At 47.4% G+C, this 19,687-nt stretch overlaps 1 protein-coding gene across 2 annotated transcripts in view; it reads left to right on the top strand.

Moving 5' to 3' along the window:
• The window catches only part of LOC125467640 (tolloid-like protein 2), a 143,216-nt gene continuing 123,529 nt past the window's right edge, over positions 1 to 19,687 (top strand). For both annotated transcript variants that reach the window (XM_048563771.2, XM_048563770.2), the window contains exon 1: positions 1 to 204. In XM_048563771.2, coding sequence (XP_048419728.1) covers positions 84 to 204 — 121 coding nt within the window. In that variant the 5' untranslated portion in view covers positions 1 to 83. The remainder of the gene's footprint in view (positions 205 to 19,687) is intronic.

Here is a 19,687-nt window from a genome sequence, read left to right as displayed (position 1 = left end):
CTCTGACCCCCCGCGGGGTCCCCTCACTCTCTGACCTCCCCCCCCCCCCCGGGTCCCCTCACTCTCTGTCCCGCGGGTTTGCAATGGTTGTACTCCGTTTGTTCTCCGCTGTCTTGCTGCTGCTCATGTTTTCTCCGGGATTGGGATCAACTGCGGAGATCGTCACTCCGGATCAGATCGAGTACAAGGATCCCTGCAAAGCTGGTGAGTAGGATTTGTTCTGGAATCCGGCGGCGAGCGGGATTTGGATCACCTGTATCTCTCAGGTTTCCCGGTGTGTCTGCGGTTCCACCCCCACTCCCTCGTTCAATGAGATCTCTTGCACAGCAAGAAACCTGTCTGAGAAACTGAGATCTCTTCCTGTGACTGGGATTACTTCCACTGGGGGACCTGGCATCTTTTCATGTGGGATCTGAGACCTCCCAGTAATCTAGGATCCAACACCACCGCCCCCCCCCCCATCTTTGAACTACTTTCCCCTACAGGGGATCTTGGATCTGTTCTTCTGAGGATCTGGGTTCCCTGGGATCTTCCACACTGTGGAGTAGAATCGTCAGGGATCTAATATTTTCTCCTGGTATCTGGGATCTCACCCCCCAGTTAAGTCCTGGTAGCTTTTTCTTCTGGCTTTGGAATCCTTTCCCCTGTGGTGTCTGAGGTCTTTAGGATCCTCACTCTCAGGGATCTGTGATCCTCTTCGCTGCTGATTAGGGGTTCCTCCCTAATCAAGTCCTGGAATCTCATCCTCTGGGGATCTAGTGTCTGCTCCCCCTGTCGATCCAGGAATTTTCTCCCACCCCTATGTCTGGGCTATGTCCCAATCCTGGCCTTATACACTCTTTACCAGTTCTTGCCTACATTGACCCCCAACCCACTCCTCAATCACACAATAAGGATCAAACTTATCGGCAATGAAACAAAATCCTCATGGTGCTGATTTGCACACAGCTGTTGGAAATGTTATTTGGAAGGATGATTTGATCTGCCTTACACTGTGCTGGTGTAGCTGGAGTCACTCAGGGGCACTGAAAGAGACTTTGCTGCCTGGATCCACTCTGAGGTTCTGAGTATTACTGTTCCTCTGTGTGTGCACACCCCTCACTGTTTCTGACCCTTACAGAATCATTGCCTATCTCTTGCTGTCATGTGTCTTCATGCATCACTATACTGCTTGGTATGTAAGTCTGTGATGTTGGGTTCATACAGGTTTATTAAGAAATATACATTCTCTGCCTGCATTAACCCCTGCCCTCCCTTCCCCTGTGTTTGACAAACCAGCCCTCTGTCTCTCCATAACAAATCAGAAACTGTTGAAACTTGGTAGGTCTGGCAGCGATGTGGAAAATAAATCAGACTCAATGTTTCGGGTCTTCTTCAGAACTCTCTCCCACTAATTGTTTAGTAACCAGAGTGTTCACCATTCAATGACTGGGACTCGCTGGTCTATGCTGAGCTGCTGCTTGGGGTCAGTGTGGTGCTTTCCTTCAAATTGTCTTGGTTTTGAAGCATAGACTCTGAGGTGTTGGGCAGGCTAAGTTGAAAATGTTGTTGAAAAGACTGCAGGATCTCTGGTTTTATAAGGAGCAAGAGAGAGGACAAAAGCAAGCAAGTTATGCTCAGCTGTTGGAAATCACAGTTGGTTTCAAATAGAGAACCATGACCAGTTCTGGGGGCTTCTGTTTAGGAACAGGCTGTAAAAGAGATTTGCTTGAATGTTGCAGAGGATGAGGGTTATGTGGAGAGACTGGTGAGGTTGAGAGTAGAGAGGGTAAGGGAAGATTTTTAAAAAGTGTTCCTGAGGTTATACAGCATTAAGAGGCCATGCACTCCGTTGTGCCTATGCTGACTCTGTGAAAGAGGTGATCCAATGAGTCACACTGCATGTCCCCAAAGCAGCTCTGTGAAACGCTCCTTCCTCAGTGTACATCAAATTCCGATTTGAGACTCCCTATTGAATCAGTTTCAACTGCCCTTTCAGGCAATACATTCTGAATCATAACACACTGAATTCTTACAAAATTATCCCTTTTGATATATTCACCACTTGAAAAAAAATCGTCTCCTCTGGTTACTGACTGATGGAAACAGACTCTCCCTTATTTATCCTGCCAAACTTCTATCAATTTGAACACCACTGTGAAATTTCCTCTTTATCTTTACTGCTTTAAGGATCCCAGCTTCTCCTATTTTTCTCCGTATGCCAACCCTCTCTCCTACCAGCGCACCGCCCCCCCCCCAAAAAAACTGGTCTTGTTGAACCTCCTGTAAATCCAAAAAGTTGAATCATGCATTGGAATCAGCTCAATTTGCTCAATCCCAGGGGAAAATATTCCACATATTAAAACACATGGGAGTGCAATGACATTCTCAATGTCATTCCCTCCTGTCTTCATTACTACCTTGTAAATCTCAAGATCCTGGTGTCAAGATCTGGTTCATTCAGTCAGTATTTATCAATTGAATCGCACTTCACATCTGTCCCTGAAAAAATATACTTTCCCCCTTGTTACCCCGTCCCTCCCTGCTCTGAGGTAGTGTCATTAAGACACTTGTTAATGTCTTAGCTAACATTGTACCGTTTAACTACTACTTTATAAATTTTCTACCTCAGAATAAGACTCCTTTGAAAGCTGACAATGGGGCTTCTTTTTATTAAGAATTTGTCCCACATACCTTCACTATTTCCCTACAGTTCTGCTGCTGTACTTATCTGACATCCTGGATCACTAACGCCAGATGGAGTGATCTAAAGGTGCCCCGATTTGAGGACCTTGGCCATTGGATTTAGTCTGTGATGTATACGCAGAGCTGTGATGTCCTTTTAAGGCAGGTTTTATTTTTCCCCCTGTGATTATATGGATACACAACAGCGTAAGGATAAGTTAACTTTTCCACTCCATTGCAGAACTGCTAATGTGCAAGTTTCCACTGACAGGTCACATTAATAGGTGTGTGAACAGGCTGCCCATAAACAACATCAAAGCAGACTCTGGAAAATGCTTGATCCCGGGCTGCTATTGAGTTAAACTGATCTCAGTGGCAGCTCTCTCATTGGACTCATTATTTTGTGTTAACAGGGAAATCAGCCTGTGTCCGTGCTCCTCAGTCACCTCAGGGCTGGAGGGAAAGGAATGGAGAGGATGAGAGAGATGGAGGAAAAGAAGGGGCAAGGAGAGGATGAGATTAGAAAGCAAGAAGGTGCGGGTGGAGAAGGAAGAGGATGAGGGGACAAGAGGTGGGGGAGGGCAGGCATACACAAGTACAAATTATCAGGCAGACAGTGCATATGCACTATCACAGACAGACTGGCAGACACATAGGCAAACACATGCACAAACACTGATGGTCAAGCAAACACAAATGGACATGCACACAAACATACAGATTGTCAGGTAAGCAGACAGGTGCAGTCGCACAGAATATCAGGCATACAAATGCGCAAATACATTGTCAGGTGGGCACAGAGATAAATCTATTAGGTTGTCAGGCAGACACAGAGGTACAATCTGTCAGACTGTCAGGCAGGCAGGTACACACATACCTTCTAACTGCCCTGGGTTGATTCACATACTGAGGTACCTACGGAGGTTCAGTCTGATCATATTAGGACCACGGAAGCAGCCAGTGCTAAATGCACCCAGCCTCTTCCCCCAGCAAGTGTAAGTGGAGTAAATGGAAAAAAAATGCAGGTGCTGGAAATCTGAAATGGTCTGGAAGCGTTTTGGAGAGTAAGAGAGTTAATGTTTTGAACCCAATGTGACTCTTTTTGGAACTGATTTGAAACATTCATTCTGTGTCTGTCTCCTCAGATACTGACAAAGCTGCTGAGTTTCTCCAGCATTCTCTGGTGCACCTGGTTTGTGATGGACTTCATAGCTAACCAGCACCTAGTACTCATCGAGGTGATAAACCGTAGCCCAGTTAATGGAAGGGTTCAGCTCCCAGCCATTTGGTGTAGGAATAATCTTTCAAATCCAACCCATGCACTAGTAGTGAAATATTGCTTAAGAACACAGGCCATTCAGCCCGTCTTCCAGACAATTGGCTGTAGTCAATCTGGATCTTAATTCTATTCACCTACATTGGTTCCACATTTCTCAAAACTCTGACTGGACAATGGTTCATTGGTCATAACTCTTTAAAGCTCCATTTAAAAGCTTGTCCCTGTGTCACCCTTACATGTTGTTAGATTTTGTGCTAGGATGGAGAGAGGGGCTCACCCTCCCACAACACCAGCTATGAGTGTGTTGTTTGGAGAGAGATGCTGTCAGTTTATTATTCTGTTTGTGCCTGTCTGTCTCTCAGTCTGACCCTTGGTCTATTGATGACAGATGCAGTTATGAGCTGACCAGCAGGAATATGCACAAATTTCCTGGGAGTGAGGGTGAGGAAGCTGGGGTTATGTGTGTATGTGTCTAGCTTGGGCGTTGCAATGCATATAGAAACCTTTCTTAATTTATAGCTTGGCACATTTAATAGGTGTTCCAAAGGCAAGGGGAAAGATCAAACAGAGCTTTATGGTTCCAGCTTGCTGTGCGTCTTTTACTGGGGACCAATGACTGGTAGGGATCAGCAGCAGCTTTAATTAGAATTTGCCTTTTAAAGGGGATTGGCAGAAATGAAATTTCTCTTGGCAAATCCAGGTGTTAACTGGACCTTCCCCAGCAGGTGGGTAGCTGTATGATACTCCCCTTTAAGAGGATTGGCTTTAAGAAAATAAAAAGTGCTTTTAAAAACAGCTTTCAGCTACTTTAAAGGAAGTCATGTTTTAAACACATGGCATCTTTTCATGCCAGATTCCCCCATAAACATCCACTCTGTCCTGTAAATATTCCCTTTATCCAAAGTGACCTCTTCGCCCACATCTCTTTCCTCCCAACACCCTCCACATACCACCCAGTCAACCAGGGCAGGTTGGGCTATCAGTGAAGGGACTGAGAGAAGAGCTCTCATTTTTGAGTGTGACATTGGGATCTTTCTAGTCATTTGTGACGTTTGGTTTTGATTGGGTAGTAGATCCAGTTGTACTATGGGATGGGCCCACAACATGCCATGGAGGGGGGTACTCAACAGAACAGGAAAACTCTCCTTTGACGTGTTTTGTGGAATTCTGTTCCATGAGTTAACAATGACTTGGGACCTGCCACCTCCCTCCCCACCAATCACCCCCCCCACCCCGCACCCCCGCCCCCACCACCACCATCTCCCTGTGAGCCTTATCTATGTGTTAGGCACAGGGCTAGGGTGATTGGCAAGAAAGAGAAACTGTCGCAACAGTGCTTGATGCAACAAGTGAAGTTAATGTGATGTGGGCATGTTGTAAAAGGTTAATATTGAGTTGAGATAATAAGGGAATTCTGCCTGTTTGTAAATGATTGCTGTGATCGCATTTAGAGCACTGTATTGGCATCTTGCCATGATGTGAAAAGGAGATTGAAGAAGTTGGAAGGATAGAGGAGAGGAATGAGCTTGAGTGAAAGGATGGAATGATACAAACTGGGCATCGTCCCCCTGGGGAAGAGAAGGGTGAGATGATATGTTTGCTGATTTGAAGGTTGTAAAGAGGTTAGAGAATGGAGCCGATGATCAGCTCTTTCACCTTGGTCAGAGCATCGGAACTGCAAGAGGACAGTGGAACAGTATTCCAGTGAGTGCAGTGGAACACACTTCATTGGGGTGCCATTCAAATGCAAAGATACGTAGTTTTCTTTCAGAGAAGAACACGTGGAATGGTAGATCTGAGTAATTTTAGACTTAGAAACTAGGAGAGAGCCTGTTCTGCCTTTCAGTACAATCCTGACTGATCATTCAACTCAGTTTCCTGTTACCACTTTCTCCCCATACCCTTTGATGCCCTTAGCCCTAAGAAATATTTAACTCTTTTTTGAACACACTTAATGTTCTGGCTTTAACTTCTTTCTGTGGCAGATAGTTACACAGGATGACCACTCTCTCAGAGAAGAAATTTATCCTCAGCTCTGACCTAAATGGCTTATCCTGCACCCTTAGATTGTGACTGTTGATTCTGGACTTCCCTGGTCATCAGGAATATCCTTCCTGCATTAAACCTGTCTAATCCAGTTATCGTCCACATGTTTCTATATAAGATTCCCCTCATTCTTCTAAACACCAGGGAATGCTGTCCTAACTGATCCAGTCTCTCTTCAGACATCATGTTGCATTTCAATAAGATCACTACTTATTTTTCTAAAGTATAACGAATGATGGTCAAACCTTCATCAGTCAAATGGTCAACACAGACAAGTTGGATCAAAGAGTCTGTTTCTGTACTGTACGATTCTACAATTTCATGAGTAATCTTCCTCAATTTGCCAATCCCTTCATCCCAAGAATCTGCGTCATGAACCTTCAGTAAAATGCCTTCAATGCAAGTATGACTCTCCTTAAGTAAGGAGACTAGAACTGCATGCACTGCTGTGTTGTCTAATCTATGCCCTGTAGCAAGATTGTTTTTATTTTATATTCTATTTCCCTTGCAATAAAGACCAACATTCCATTTGTCTTCCTCATCATTTGTTGCATCTCCAAACTGATCTTTTGGTGAGTCCCAGATCCCTCAGTGCCACAATATTCTCCATTTAAAGAATATTATATTTTCTTTAAATATTCTCAAAGGGAACAACCTCATTTTCACACCTAAGTCTGTCTGTTAAATTTTAGGCCTTTACTTAAGGTTTGTAAGTGCCTTTGCAGACTCTTTGTATCCTCCTTACAACGTGGTTTCTGCCTATCTTAAATCATCAGCAAATTTGCCCAAAGTACACAAAGTACTTTATGTAAATCAATTGTGTGGATTGTAAATAGTTGGGCTTCAACTCTGAGGGAGCACAGTGGAGATGAGGGAAACAGGTCAGATACAATTTTGAGCTATTAGGCTGTTAGGAATCTAGGACGATATACACTCATTGTTTTGGAGGAAGGTGCCTCTGTCAATACATTTCTGTAAGTAGTTCTTATATCTGAATATCAATACGTAGGCTATTCACATCTGCTCTGCTATTCAATGAAGTCATGGTTGATCTGTTAATCTCCAACTCCACTTTCTTGACGTTTCCCCATAACCCTTGATTCCTTCCTGATTAAAAATCTGTGTAGCAAGACTTGACCTAGCCTTTATCAATCAATGTTGGCTCCCTTGCTCTCTCATCGTCTCAAATTTCTCTTTTAGTGCTGAGGTAAAATTAGATTTCAATAATTTTTCCGCAAAATATATTAGATCAACAGGTTTATAATGTCTTCCTTTTTTCCGTCTCTATCACCTCTTTTCTGAAAATAGAATGTTTACAATTTTGCAAACCTGAAGGGGTAACTCCTGAATTGAGAGTACTCCAGAAAATCCAAAATACAGTGAATAGTAGAAATTGGGGGAAAAAAAAGCAAAAATTTCTGAAAACTCTCAGGCAGCAGCCATAGGGAAAGAGACAGAAGGAAATGCTTAGGTCAATAATCTTTTGTCAGAATGAATCTGATAAAAGTCATCGAGCTGAAGTGTTAATCTCTTTACAAATGCTCCCTGACATTGGGGAAGATTGTGGTTCAAGAACCTGTAATGTCCTGATCGGACAAAACGATCAGATATGAGGATTTGTCAGCCTTTAGGACCGTTATTTTTCTAATGCTGATTTCTCACATGTGCCTATTTCAGTTTTTAATTCACTGTTAATTTCCCTTCAGTTTCAGGAACATAATCCTCTCCTGTGAACACTAATATGCAGTAATTATTCAGCAACTCTGCTATTTCCATGTTTTCATTTACAATGAATTCCTCTATTTTTAAAGGATCATATTACTTTTTTCCTTTATCATTAGCTTTTAAACTCCTCACTTGTTGCTTGTCGTGCCCCCTTTAACACTTGCTTCCTGCAGCTCCACGCTGTTTAAGTTCCAGCCTGTTTGAATGAGCTGGTTTATTGTTTTTGCTGTTGTCTGGGGAAATCTGAGAATGAGAACTGTTGAGCTTTGTTTTGATTGTCAGTTTGCAATGAATGAATGGGTTCTGTTTGTGGAGGGTGGAGCTGATGCTCAATCGAGGCATCAAACAAAAGAGACTGTGGGACTGTTACAAGACAGAGGGTAACAATTTTTGTTCTCTTTACAGTCTCTTTACAGCGCAAGTCATCTTGTCTCACTCTAAGCCCCTTTCCCAATTGTCTGATGGTTGTAGTGATTATTTATTCTGGTGCTTGTCCAATTCCCGTTAGGAAGGCAGCGTTGGGGGTGCTCTTGTGGTGCAGTGGTAGTGTTCCTACCCTTGGACAGACAGAGATAATAGGAACTGCAGATGCTGGAGAATCCAAGATAATAAAATGTGAGGCTGGATGAACACAGCAGGCCAAGCAGCATCTCAGGAGCACAAAAGCTGACGTTTCGGGCCTAGACCCTTCATCAGAGAGGGGGATGGGGAGAGGGAACTGGAATAAATAGGGAGAGACGGGGAGGCGGACCGAAGATGGAGAGTAAAGAAGATAGGTGGAGAGAGTATAGGTGGGGAGGTAGGGAGGGGATAGGTCACTCCAGGGAAGACAGACATGTCAAGGAGGTGGGATGAGGTTAGTAGGTAGCTGGGGGTGCGGCTTGGGGTGGGAGGAAGGGATAGGTGAGAGGAAGAACGGGTTAAGGAGGCAGAGACAGGTTGGACTGGTTTTGGGATGCAGTGGGTGGGGGGGAAGAGCTGGGCTGGTTGTGTGGTGCAGTGGGGGGACGGGACGAACTGGGCTGGTTTAGGGATGCAGTAGGGGAAGGGGAGATTTTGAAACTGGTGAAGTCCACATTGATGCCATATGGCTGCAGGGTTCCCAGGCGGAATATGAGTTGCTGTTCCTGCAACCTTCGGGTGGCATCATTGTGGCAGTGCAGGAGGCCCATGATGGACATGTCATCTAGAGAATGGGAGGGGGAGTGGAAATGGTTTGCGACTGGGAGGTGCAGTTGTTTGTTGCGAAATGAGCGGAGGTGTTCTACAAAGCGGTCCCCAAGCCTCCGCTTGGTTTCCCCAATGTAAAGGAAGCCGCACCGGGTACAGTGGATGCAGTATACCACATTGGCAGATGTGCAGGTGAACCTCTGCTTAATGTGGAATGTCATCTTGGGGCCTGGGATGGGGGTGAGGGAGGAGGTGTGGGGGCAAGTGTAGCGTTTCCTGCGGTTGCAGGGGAAGGTGCCGGGTGTGGTGGGGTTGGAGGGCAGTGTGGAGCGAACAAGGGAGTCACGGAGAGAGTGGTCTCTCCGGAAAGCTGACAGGGGAGGGGATGGAAAAATGTCTTGGGTGGTGGGGTCGGATTGTAAATGGCGGAAGTGTCGGAGGATAATGCGTTGTATCCGGAGGTTGGTAGGGTGGTGTGTGAGAACGAGGGGGATCCTCTTTGGGCGGTTGTGGGGGGGGAGGGGGGGGGCGCGGGGTGTGAGGGATGTGTTGCGGGAAATACGGGAGACGCGGTCAAGGGCGTTCTCGATCACTGTGGGGGGAAAGTTGCGGTCCTTGGAGAACTTGGACATCTGGGATGTGTGGGAGTGGAATGTCTTATCGTGGGAGCAGATGCGGCGGAGGCGGAGGAATTGAGAATAGGGGATGGAATTTTTGCAGGATGTTGGGTGGGAGGAGGTGTATTCTAGGTAGCTGTGGGAGACGGTGGGCTTGAAATGGACGTCAGTTACAAGCTGGTTGCCTGAGATGGAGACTGAGAGGTCCAGGAAGGTGAGGGATGTGCTGGAAATGGCCCAGGTGAACTGAAGGTTGGGGTGGAAGGTGTCGGTGAAGGGTCTAGGCCCGAAACGTCAGCTTTTGTGCTCCTGAGATGCTGCTTGGCCTGCTGTGTTCATCCAGCTCCACACTTTGTTATTTTGGACTGACAGACCCAGGCTCAAGTCCCAGCTGCTTTAGAGGTGTGTAATTGCACTTATGAACAACAACAAAAAAAAAGCCAGCATTAAGTCTGCCTCCCCAGGCTCTGAGCCAGATCCTATACCTTTCACTTTTCAGGGATTTAGCTTAGATAATAAGGATAGTGCTAGGTCTCCAACCCTGTTGCAATTTGGTAGGTCAGAGCTGCTGCATTTGAAACAACTTGCCAAATAGAGACACTCTGGTCCAGTCTCCACTTTGGTCATTCCATAACACTTAACACTCTGGTCACACAAAAATTAATCAACCTCGGCTGACCTTCACTTGACCTGGATTCCCCTAGCTAGCCTTCACTTGGACAGGGGCCGATCTTCTGTGGCTCAGGTTTGGCAATAAGGCCCCTGGTTATTTCCAGCAGTTGGCAGCTTTCACCTTGAGGATACAAGTAACTATGAACAATGCCAGAGAAGAATTTCAGGAAAGAGAAAGATCCTGCGTTTCTTTACTCCCCCCCCCACCCCACCACACACTCCAACACTGCCCTCCCCCCCCATTTCTTTAGCACCTTTTGCCACCTCAGAATGTCCCAAAGTGCTTCACACCCAATTAAATGCTTTTTGAAATGTAAATCACAGCTGCAGTGTAAAAACACAATAGCCAAGTTAAGCACTGCAAGCTCCAACAAAGACAATGCGATAATGAGTGGATAATCATGTTCTAATGTAGGAGCAAATGACTGCAGATGCTGGAACCTGTACTGAAACTAACAAATGCTGGAGATCTCAGCGGGTAGGCAGATCCATGGAGGGAGAGCAAGCTAATGTTTCAAGTCTAGATGACTCTTCATCAGAGTTTCACTTCAGCTTTCCTGGTCTTCAAGTAGTGCCAAAAGTTCTCTTATCTTCCAGAATAAAAACTGAAAGAATTGCGGATGCTGTAAATCAGGAACAAAAACAAAGTCACTGGAAAAGTCAGCAGGTCTGGCAGCATCTGTGAAGGAGAAAACAGGGCTAATGTTCTGGGTCCAGTGACCCCTCCTCAGAACTCTCTTATCTTCCTGACAGACATCATTGTTTCATTTGGAAGACAGCTCCATCATCCCCCCCACCCCACTGACAAATGTCACCCGCCGTTTCCCCCACCCCCCGCTACCAACTACCCCTGGCAGTGCCCCCCACCCAGTGTCACTGCTTTCACAGTGCAGCGCTCCTTCCAAGTTGTAACTGAGTGTCAGTTCAGTTTAGACTTTGTCCTCAAGTCTCTAGAGTAGCTCTACCTGTTAACACACACACACACACACACACACACACACACACACACACACACACACACACACACACACACACACAATCAGAACTGAGTCCAGTGTGGCAGTCACATTTTGCAGTTATGTTCATGTGTAGAAAGCATAAAGCCTTAGGCACCTCGTTTGCATGCTGGAATTTGCTCAAAGCGTCTTTGTGCAGGCCACATGTCTCTGCAGTGCAATTCCAGCCATAAACCATGCCAAGTTGATGAGAGGTCTGTATGTTCTGAATGAATCAGTCATATCAACGACTTGAAACAACAGGAACTGCAGCAGCTGGAGAATCCGAGATAACAAGGTGTGGAGCTGGATAAACACAGCAGGCCAAACAGCATCTTAGGAGCAGGAAGGCTGACGTTTCGGGCCAAGGCCCTTCATCAGAAATGGGGGAGGGGAAGAAGGTTCTGAAATAAATAGGGAGAGAGATGGAGGCGGATAGAAGATGGATAGAGGAGAAGATAGGTGGAAAGGAGATAGACAAGTTAAAGGGGTGGGGAAGGAGCCAGTAAAGGTGAGTGTAGCTGGGGAGGTAGGGAGGGGATAGGTCAGTCCAGGGAGGACGGACAGGTCAAGGGGACAGGATGAGGTTAGAAAGTAGGAAATGGGGTGCAGCTTGAGGTGGGAGGTGGGGATAGGTGAGAGGAAGAACAGGTTAGGGAGGTGGGGATGAGCTGGGCTGGTTTTGGGATGCGGTGGGGGGAGGAAGATTTTGAGGCTTGTGAAATCCACATTGATACCTTTGGGCTGCAGGGTTCCCAAGCGGAATATGAGTTGCCGTTCCTGCAACCTTCGGGTGGCATCGTTGTGGCACTGCAGGAGGCCCCGTATGGACATGTCGTCTAAAGAATGTGAGGGTGAGTTAAAATGGTTCGCAAATTGGGAGGTGCAGCTGTTTATTGCGAACCAAGCCTAGGTGTTCTGCAAAGTGGTCCCTACGCTCAGTTCGCAATAAACAGCTGCACCTGTCAGTCGCAAACCATTTCAACTCCCCCTCCCATTCCTCTGATGACATGTCCATCCTGAGCCTCCTGCAGTGCCGCAAATTCCTACCCAAAAGTTGCAGGAACAGCAACTCATATTCTTCTTGGGAACCCTGCAGCCCAATGGCATCAATGTGGATTTCACAAGCTTCAAAATCTCCCCTCACCCCATCGTATCCCAAAACCAGCCCAGCTCGTCCCCTCCTCCCTAACCTGTTCTTCTTCTCACCTATCCCCTCCTCCCACCTCAAGCCATACCCCCATTTCCTACCTACTAACCTCATTCCGCCCCTTGACCTGTCCATCCTCCCTGGACTGACCTATCTCCTCCCTACCTCCCCACCTACACTCACCTTTACTGGCTCCATCCCCGTCTCCTTGACCGGTCTGTCTCCTCTCCACCTATCTTCTACTCTATCCATCTTCGATCTGCCTCTCCCTCTCTCCCCATTTATTTCAGAACCCTCTCCCCCTCCCCCATTTCTGTGAAGGTTCTAGGCCCGAAACGTCAGCTTTTCTGCTCCTAAGATGCTGCTTAGCCTGGTGTGTTCACCCAGCTCCACACCTTGTTATATCAATGACTTGCTCTGTTGGCCTGCACTTTGAGCTGGGTGTCATAGGACAGAAATGTTCAGGATTCCACAAACATGAGGCAAGAGATATTCAGCCAGTTTCTTACCTTAGTCACTCCACCTTAATATAGATGGTTAGATCCTGCCCCTGGGTGAGATTCACTGGTTTGCAGAGCCCCTGGGGTATTCCTGAAAGCAGCTGAATTCTCCACTTGGCAGCTTTATGTTGGCGGGGTAGAACTCACAGGCTGGTGCTGCTCCTGGCACGGGACCCCGACATGAGCCTTGCAGCCTTCCCCTAGCACCACCACCAAACCCCCTCCCTCCCCAAGTTCTGGGCACCCAGTTACTGAGCCCGGACATACCCCCTACTATAGGCCTAGCATGTTGGCACTGTGCCAGCCAATGTCCTTTTCTGAAGTGACAGCAAATACCTGAGCTCAGTTACTATGTTGCTCAAGAGGTTGTACAGCCTGAATGATTGTTGGTTGAATGTGTGAGAATGAATAGATTAGATTAGATTCCCTACAGTGTGGAAACAGGCCCTTCGACCCAACAAGTCCACACCGCCCCTTGAAGCATCCCACCCAGACCCATCCCCCTATAACCTACACACCCCTGAACACTACGGGCAATGTAGCATGGCCAATCCACCTAGCTTGCACATCTTTGGACTGTGGGAGGAAACCAGACCACCTGGAGGAAACCCACGCAGACACGGGGAGAATGTGCAAACTCCACACAGACAGTTGCCCAAGGTTGGAATCGAACCCGGGTCTCTGGCACTGTGAGGCTGCAGTGCTAACCACTGAGACACCGTGCCGCCCTTATGGGGATGATACCTCTGCATTGTAAAGTTTTCAGCCTTTCTCAAAACACACAGGACCTCCCATTAGGACTAGTGTGAGGTGTTTCTGCTGCTGTAACTGGCGCTAACGTGAGGGGAGGGAGAAGCTGGTGGTGGTGGGGGTAGGATGTTGAGGGCAGTAGGTGTTGTTTGTCTAGGTTTTGCTGAGTTTCAGAGGGCAGGAAAAAGAGGGGAATCACTCTGAATTGGAAATCAAAACTTGGTGAGTTCATTCCATCTGGGATTCCTCAAAGACGGGCCGAGGGAAGGAATTGCTTTGAGTTCAGGATGTAGGAAAGCACCTGCTGCCTTCAGGCAGAAGCTACGGACCATTATTCCAAAGGCACTGTCTTAGGTAACAAATCCTGCCAGGGTACTGGAGTCCAAAACCTGAGGTTTAAGGTGGGAGGGGAAAGATTTAAAAGGGAACTAAGGGGTAACCTTTTCACACAGAGGATGGTGCAAGTATGGATAAGCTGCTAGAGGAAGTGGTGGAGGCTGGTACAGTTTACAACATTTAGAAGGGATCGGGATGAATAGGAAGGGTTTAGAGGGATAAGGGCCAAATGCTGGCAAGTGGGACTAGATTTATATACGGTATCTGGTTGGTATGGATGAGTTGGACCAAAGGGTATGTTTCCAGCTGTAAAGCTGTATGACTGTAATCATCTAATTGGTGCATTCTTAATAGCAATGCATCTACCAATCAGTTCTCCTCTCTCATATAGCGTACATGTTATTTTCCTGTTAGTCTGTAATTATTGCATATTGTCCTGATGTGTGCAGGATGAACAGCTTCAACACAGTGTTAAGCTGGATGAACACAGCAGGCCAGGCAGCATAAGAGAAGCAGGAAAGCTGACGTTTCGGGACCCCTGATGCTGCCTGGCCTGCTGTTTTCCTCCAGCTGCACGCTGTGTTATCTCTGACTCCAGCATCAGCAGTATCTATTATCTCTCAACACAATGTGTCTTTTTTCTCTACTCATAATTGCCATTACACACAATATTCCCATCACCAAGATCACCATAACACTTTTTGCTTTTTTTTCCCTTTTCAGACTTTACTCACCACCAATAAAACACCGATGTAGCCAATTAAATATTTACAAGCAAAGCCCATTATGGGCAATGCAAACCATCAAAAGTAAAGGTGTAGGTGTAGGGGAGTTGGAGCAGGAAATAAAGCATTATACCAGCTGTGGCGCCCAACTCTCTGTAAAGGCATTGAGAGCATTGATGCACGCTGTGTGCTCCATCTCCAAGGAACAGTAATGCCTCATGCCTGCGAGATTTGTTAAAAAATAAATGGGTTCTAGAATAAAATACTGCTGCTGGCTTCTTCCACCATTCATTATGAACATCATACGGAAATGGTTCCCTAAACAATATTGGTCAGGATCTGGGTCACATTGTCACTCTGACAATGGTCCAGCTCATGTGTTTGAGCACTCTTGGTTGAAGGTTGGAGCATTAGTATTAACTGAGGGTGCTGTATCACTGAGAAGTTGTGATAAGGAGACAACCTTGTTACTTCAATGCTGGAAGATGATTTAGTTTGGGGTTTTTTGTGTGTTCAGTGTTCTTCTGCTGGAGTTACCAGGTTCTATAGCAGTATAGAAGGGGCAAGGCTTCTATCCCAGTGTCAGATAGGAGAGGACCTTCAGCCCATCTAGCCCACAGTAACATAATTATATGAATAATGAATCACTTTCGACAACAGCCTGCCTGGTTCCTTGTTGAAGCTCATTAAGCTTTGTTGTTGCACTGCCTATGTCACTAATCTGCAAAAATTACAGTTTCTGTCCACGCCAATAAAAAAAGTGGCTAGGATTGACTCAGCCCAAACTTTTGAAATTCAAAATACTTCCATCAGTTGGCAGTGAAGGGGGAGTCAGTGACCACTGTGTCAGTAGGGGAGGTGTCCAAAGTCCACCAGCTACAAGATGCACTGGAGAAATTTAGCAAAGATCCTTAGACATCTCCTTCCAAACCCAAACCTATAACCACTTGCATCTAGAAGGACAAAGGCAGCAGATTTATGGAACACCAGCATTTTGCCCTCTAAGTCTCACACTGATTTGGAAATATATATCATCATAGAATCCCTAGAACGTGGAAAGAGGCCATTCGGTCCAACAAGTCCACACCACACCTCCAAAGAGCACCCCACCCAGACCCACTCCCCTACCCCTGCATTTCCCATGTCTAACCCACATAAACTACACATCCCTGGACACTATGGGCAATTTAGCATGGCCAATCCACCTAGCCTACACATCTTTGGACTGTGGGAGGAAACCGGAGCACCCAGAGGAAACCCACACAGACATGGAGAGAACGTGCAAACTCCACATAGACAGTTGCTCGAGGCTGAAATCGAACCCGGATCCCTGGCGCTGTGAGGCTGCAGTGCTAACCACTGAGCCACCGTGCCACCATTCCTTTAAAGCTTTAGCAAGATTTGTAGCTCAGGTAGTGGGTGAGGTTGTTGATTTGCTCGCCGAACTGGCTTGTTTTTGTTCATCAGCGGCCTCACTGATGATGTTACCTAGCATGTTGACGAAATGTCAGAACAAAAACAAGCCAGCTCAGTGAGCAAGTCAACAACTTCATATTGCCATTCCTTTACCGTCAGTGGGTCACAATCCTGGAATTCCTTCCCTAGTGACATTGTGGCTTAACTGACAGTAAGTGGACTGCATCAGTTCAAGAAGACAACATACCAGCACCTTCTTAAGGGTAATTACTGATGGAAAATAAATTCTGGTCCAGCCAGCAACGCCCATGTCCTCTGATTGAAACAAAAAGATTAGTAGGGAAAAGGATTGATCATTGTTTCAGTGATGATGTTGGTGTGTAATATGCTTATGAATGTGCCTCCCTTACAGCAGAGAGAAAAACAATAACATCAGACCAATTCAGCCTGTTAGGCTTATTCCCAAATGGTGAAGATGATGGTTGGTTCTGCGGTTGTTATAAACACAAGTGAATCGCCTGGAAATTCTTTACAGATTGACTCCACTCAATTGAATAGCAAGTGGAGTTGGAGATTTAATGGAATCTATAGCAGAGACAGAGTTAATCAGAGAGTCAGCATGTCTAACCAAGTTAGTTAACTATTTTTTGAATTCACTTAGCACAGTGAATGGTGTCATGTCTATGGATTTTGTTTAAGTGGATGTCCAGGAGACATTTCAGAAGGTACTTTGCAATAGATTGTTACTAGAAATGAGTGTGTATAGTACTGGATATAACCTTGTGAAATGGATAGTGAAACATTTGAGATGCAGGGGTCAAGTAAGTGGGTCTAAAGGGAGGGGAGAGCATTCTGATGAATGGCCATGACTCTTGCATTCCCCAAGGTTTTGGGGCCTCCCAGGACTTAGATGGGGAAATAAAGTGTGATATATTCCAAGATAACAAAGTGTGGAGCTGGATGAACACAGCAGGCCAAGCAGCATCTCAGGAGCACAAAAGCTGACATTTCGGGCCTAGACCCTTCATCAGATAGGGGGATGGGGAGAGGGTTCTGGAATACCAGTCATGTTTGGACATAGAGCAATTTTTCCACCGCTTTCGCCTCCACGCTTACTTCTTTAACCGGGAGCCCAACCCTCCCTCCACTGACCCCTTCACCTGCCTCCAACACAAGTTCTCTTCCTGGACACCACCGCCAGGCCTCCTACCCTCCCTCGACCTCTTCATCTGCAACTGCCGTTGAGACATTAACCGCCTCAACCTCTCCACCCCTCTCACCCACTCCAACCTCTCCCCCGCAGAACAGGCAGCCCTCCGCTCCAAACCCAACCTCACCACCAAACCTGCAGACAAGGGAGGCGCAGTGGTAATATGGCACACTGACCTCTACATCGCCGAGGCCAAACGCCAACTCTCTGACACCACCTCCTACCGCCCCCTTGATCATGACCCCACCCCCGAGCACCAAACTATCATCTCCAATACCATCCATGACCTCATCACCTCAGGGAACCTCCCACCCACAGCCAACAACTTTATTGTTCCCCAACCCTGCACGGCCTGTTTCTATCTCCTTCCCAAAATCCACAAACCCGCCTGCCCTGGTCGACCTATTGTATCAGCCTGTTCCTGCCCCACCGAACCCATCTCCACCTATCTGGACTCCATTTTTTCCCCTTTGGTCCAGGAACTCCCCACCTACATCCGTGGCACCACCCACGCCCTCCACCTCCTTCAGAACTCCCAATTCCCTGGCCCCCAACACCTCATTTTCACCATGGATGCCCAGTCCCTATACACCTGTATTCCTTATGCAGATGACCTAAAGGCCCTCCGCTTCTTTCTGTCCCGTAGGCCCAACCAGTCACCCTCCACCGACAGCCTCATCTGCCTCGCCGAACTTGTCCTCAACAACTTCTCTTTCGATTCCTCCCACTTCCTACAGACGAAGGGGGTGGCCGTGTGTACCCGCATGGGCCGAAGCTATGCCTGCCTCTTTGTAGGTTACGTGGAACAGTCCCTCTTCCGCACCTACACAGGCCTCAAACCCCACCTCTTCCACCGTTACATTGATGACTGTATCGGCGCTGCCTCTTGCTCCCACGAGGAGTTCGAACAGTTCATCCACTTCACCAACACCTTCCACCCCAAACTCAAGTTCACCTGGGCCATCTCCAACACATCCCTCACCTTCCTGGACCTCTCAGTCTCCATCTCAGGTAACCAGCTAGAAACTGATGTCCATTTCAAGCCCACCGACTCCCACAGCTACCTAGAATACACCACCTCCCACCCACCCTCCTGCAAAAATTCCATCCCCTATTCCCAATTCCTCCGCCTCCGCCGCATCTGCTCCCAGGATGAGGCATTCCACTCCCGCACATCCCAGATGTCCACGTTCCTCAAGGACCGCAACTTTCCCCCCGCAGTGGTCGAGAACGCCCTTGACTGCGTCTCCCGCATTTCCTGCAACACATTGCTCACACCCCGCCCCTGCCACAACCGCCCCAAGAGGATCCCCCTTGTTCTCACATACCACCCCACCAACCTCCGGATACAACGCATCATCCTCCGACACTTCCGCCATTTACAATCCCACCCACCACCCAAGACATTTTTCCATCCCCACCCTTGTCTGTCTTCCAGAGAGACCACTTTCTCCGTAACTTCCTTGTCCGCTCCACACTCCCCTCCAACCCCACCACACCCGGCACCTTCCCCTGCAACTGCAGGAAGTGCTACACTTGTCCCCACACCACCTCCCTCACCCTTATCTCAGGCCCCAAGATGACTTTCCATATTAAGCAGACGTTCACCTGCACATCTGGCAATGTGGTATACTGAATCCACTGTACCCAGTGTGGCTACCTGTACACTGGGGAAACCAAACGGAGGTTTGGGGATTGCTTTGGAGAACACCTCCGTTCGGTTCACAATAAACAACTGCACCTCCCAGTCGCAAGCCATTTTAACTTCCCTTCCCATTCCTCAGACGACATGTCCATCATGGGCGTCCTGCAGTGCCACAATGATGCCACCCGAAGGTTGCAGGAACAGCAACTCATATTCCGCTTGGGGACCCTGCAGGCCAATGGTATCAATGTGGACTTCACAAGCTACAAAATCTCCCCTTCCCCCTACTGCAACCCAAAACCAGCCCAGCTCGTCCCCTCCCCCCACTGCATCACCAAACCAGCTCAGCTTGTCCCCGCCTCCCTAACCTATTCTACCTCTCACCTATCCCTTCCTCCCACCTCAAGCTGCACCTCCATTTCCTACCTACTAACCTCATCCTGCCTCCTTGACCTGTCTGTCTTCCCTGGACTGACCTATCCCCTCCCTACCTCCCCACCTATACTCTCCTCTCCACCTATCTTCTTTTCTCTCCATCTTCGATCCGCCTCCCTCCTCTCCCTATTTATTCCAGAACCCTCTCCCCATCCCCCTCTCTGATGTGTCTAGGCCTGAAACGTCAGCTTTTGTGCTCCTGAGATGATGCTTGGTCTGCTGTGTTCATCCAGCTTCACACTACGTTATCTTGGAACCTCACATCTGCAGTTCCCATTATCTCTTATCTGTGATATATTCCAGTCTGGCGATGAAGTTTTAGGAGTTGGTGATTTCTCTGGAAGGATGGGGG

Source organism: Stegostoma tigrinum, chromosome 37 (assembly GCF_030684315.1).
Source record: "Stegostoma tigrinum isolate sSteTig4 chromosome 37, sSteTig4.hap1, whole genome shotgun sequence".
NCBI lineage: Eukaryota > Metazoa > Chordata > Chondrichthyes > Orectolobiformes > Stegostomatidae > Stegostoma > Stegostoma tigrinum.
The sequence above is the reverse complement of the archived record's forward strand: the minus strand, read 5'-3'. Positions and strand labels throughout refer to the sequence as shown.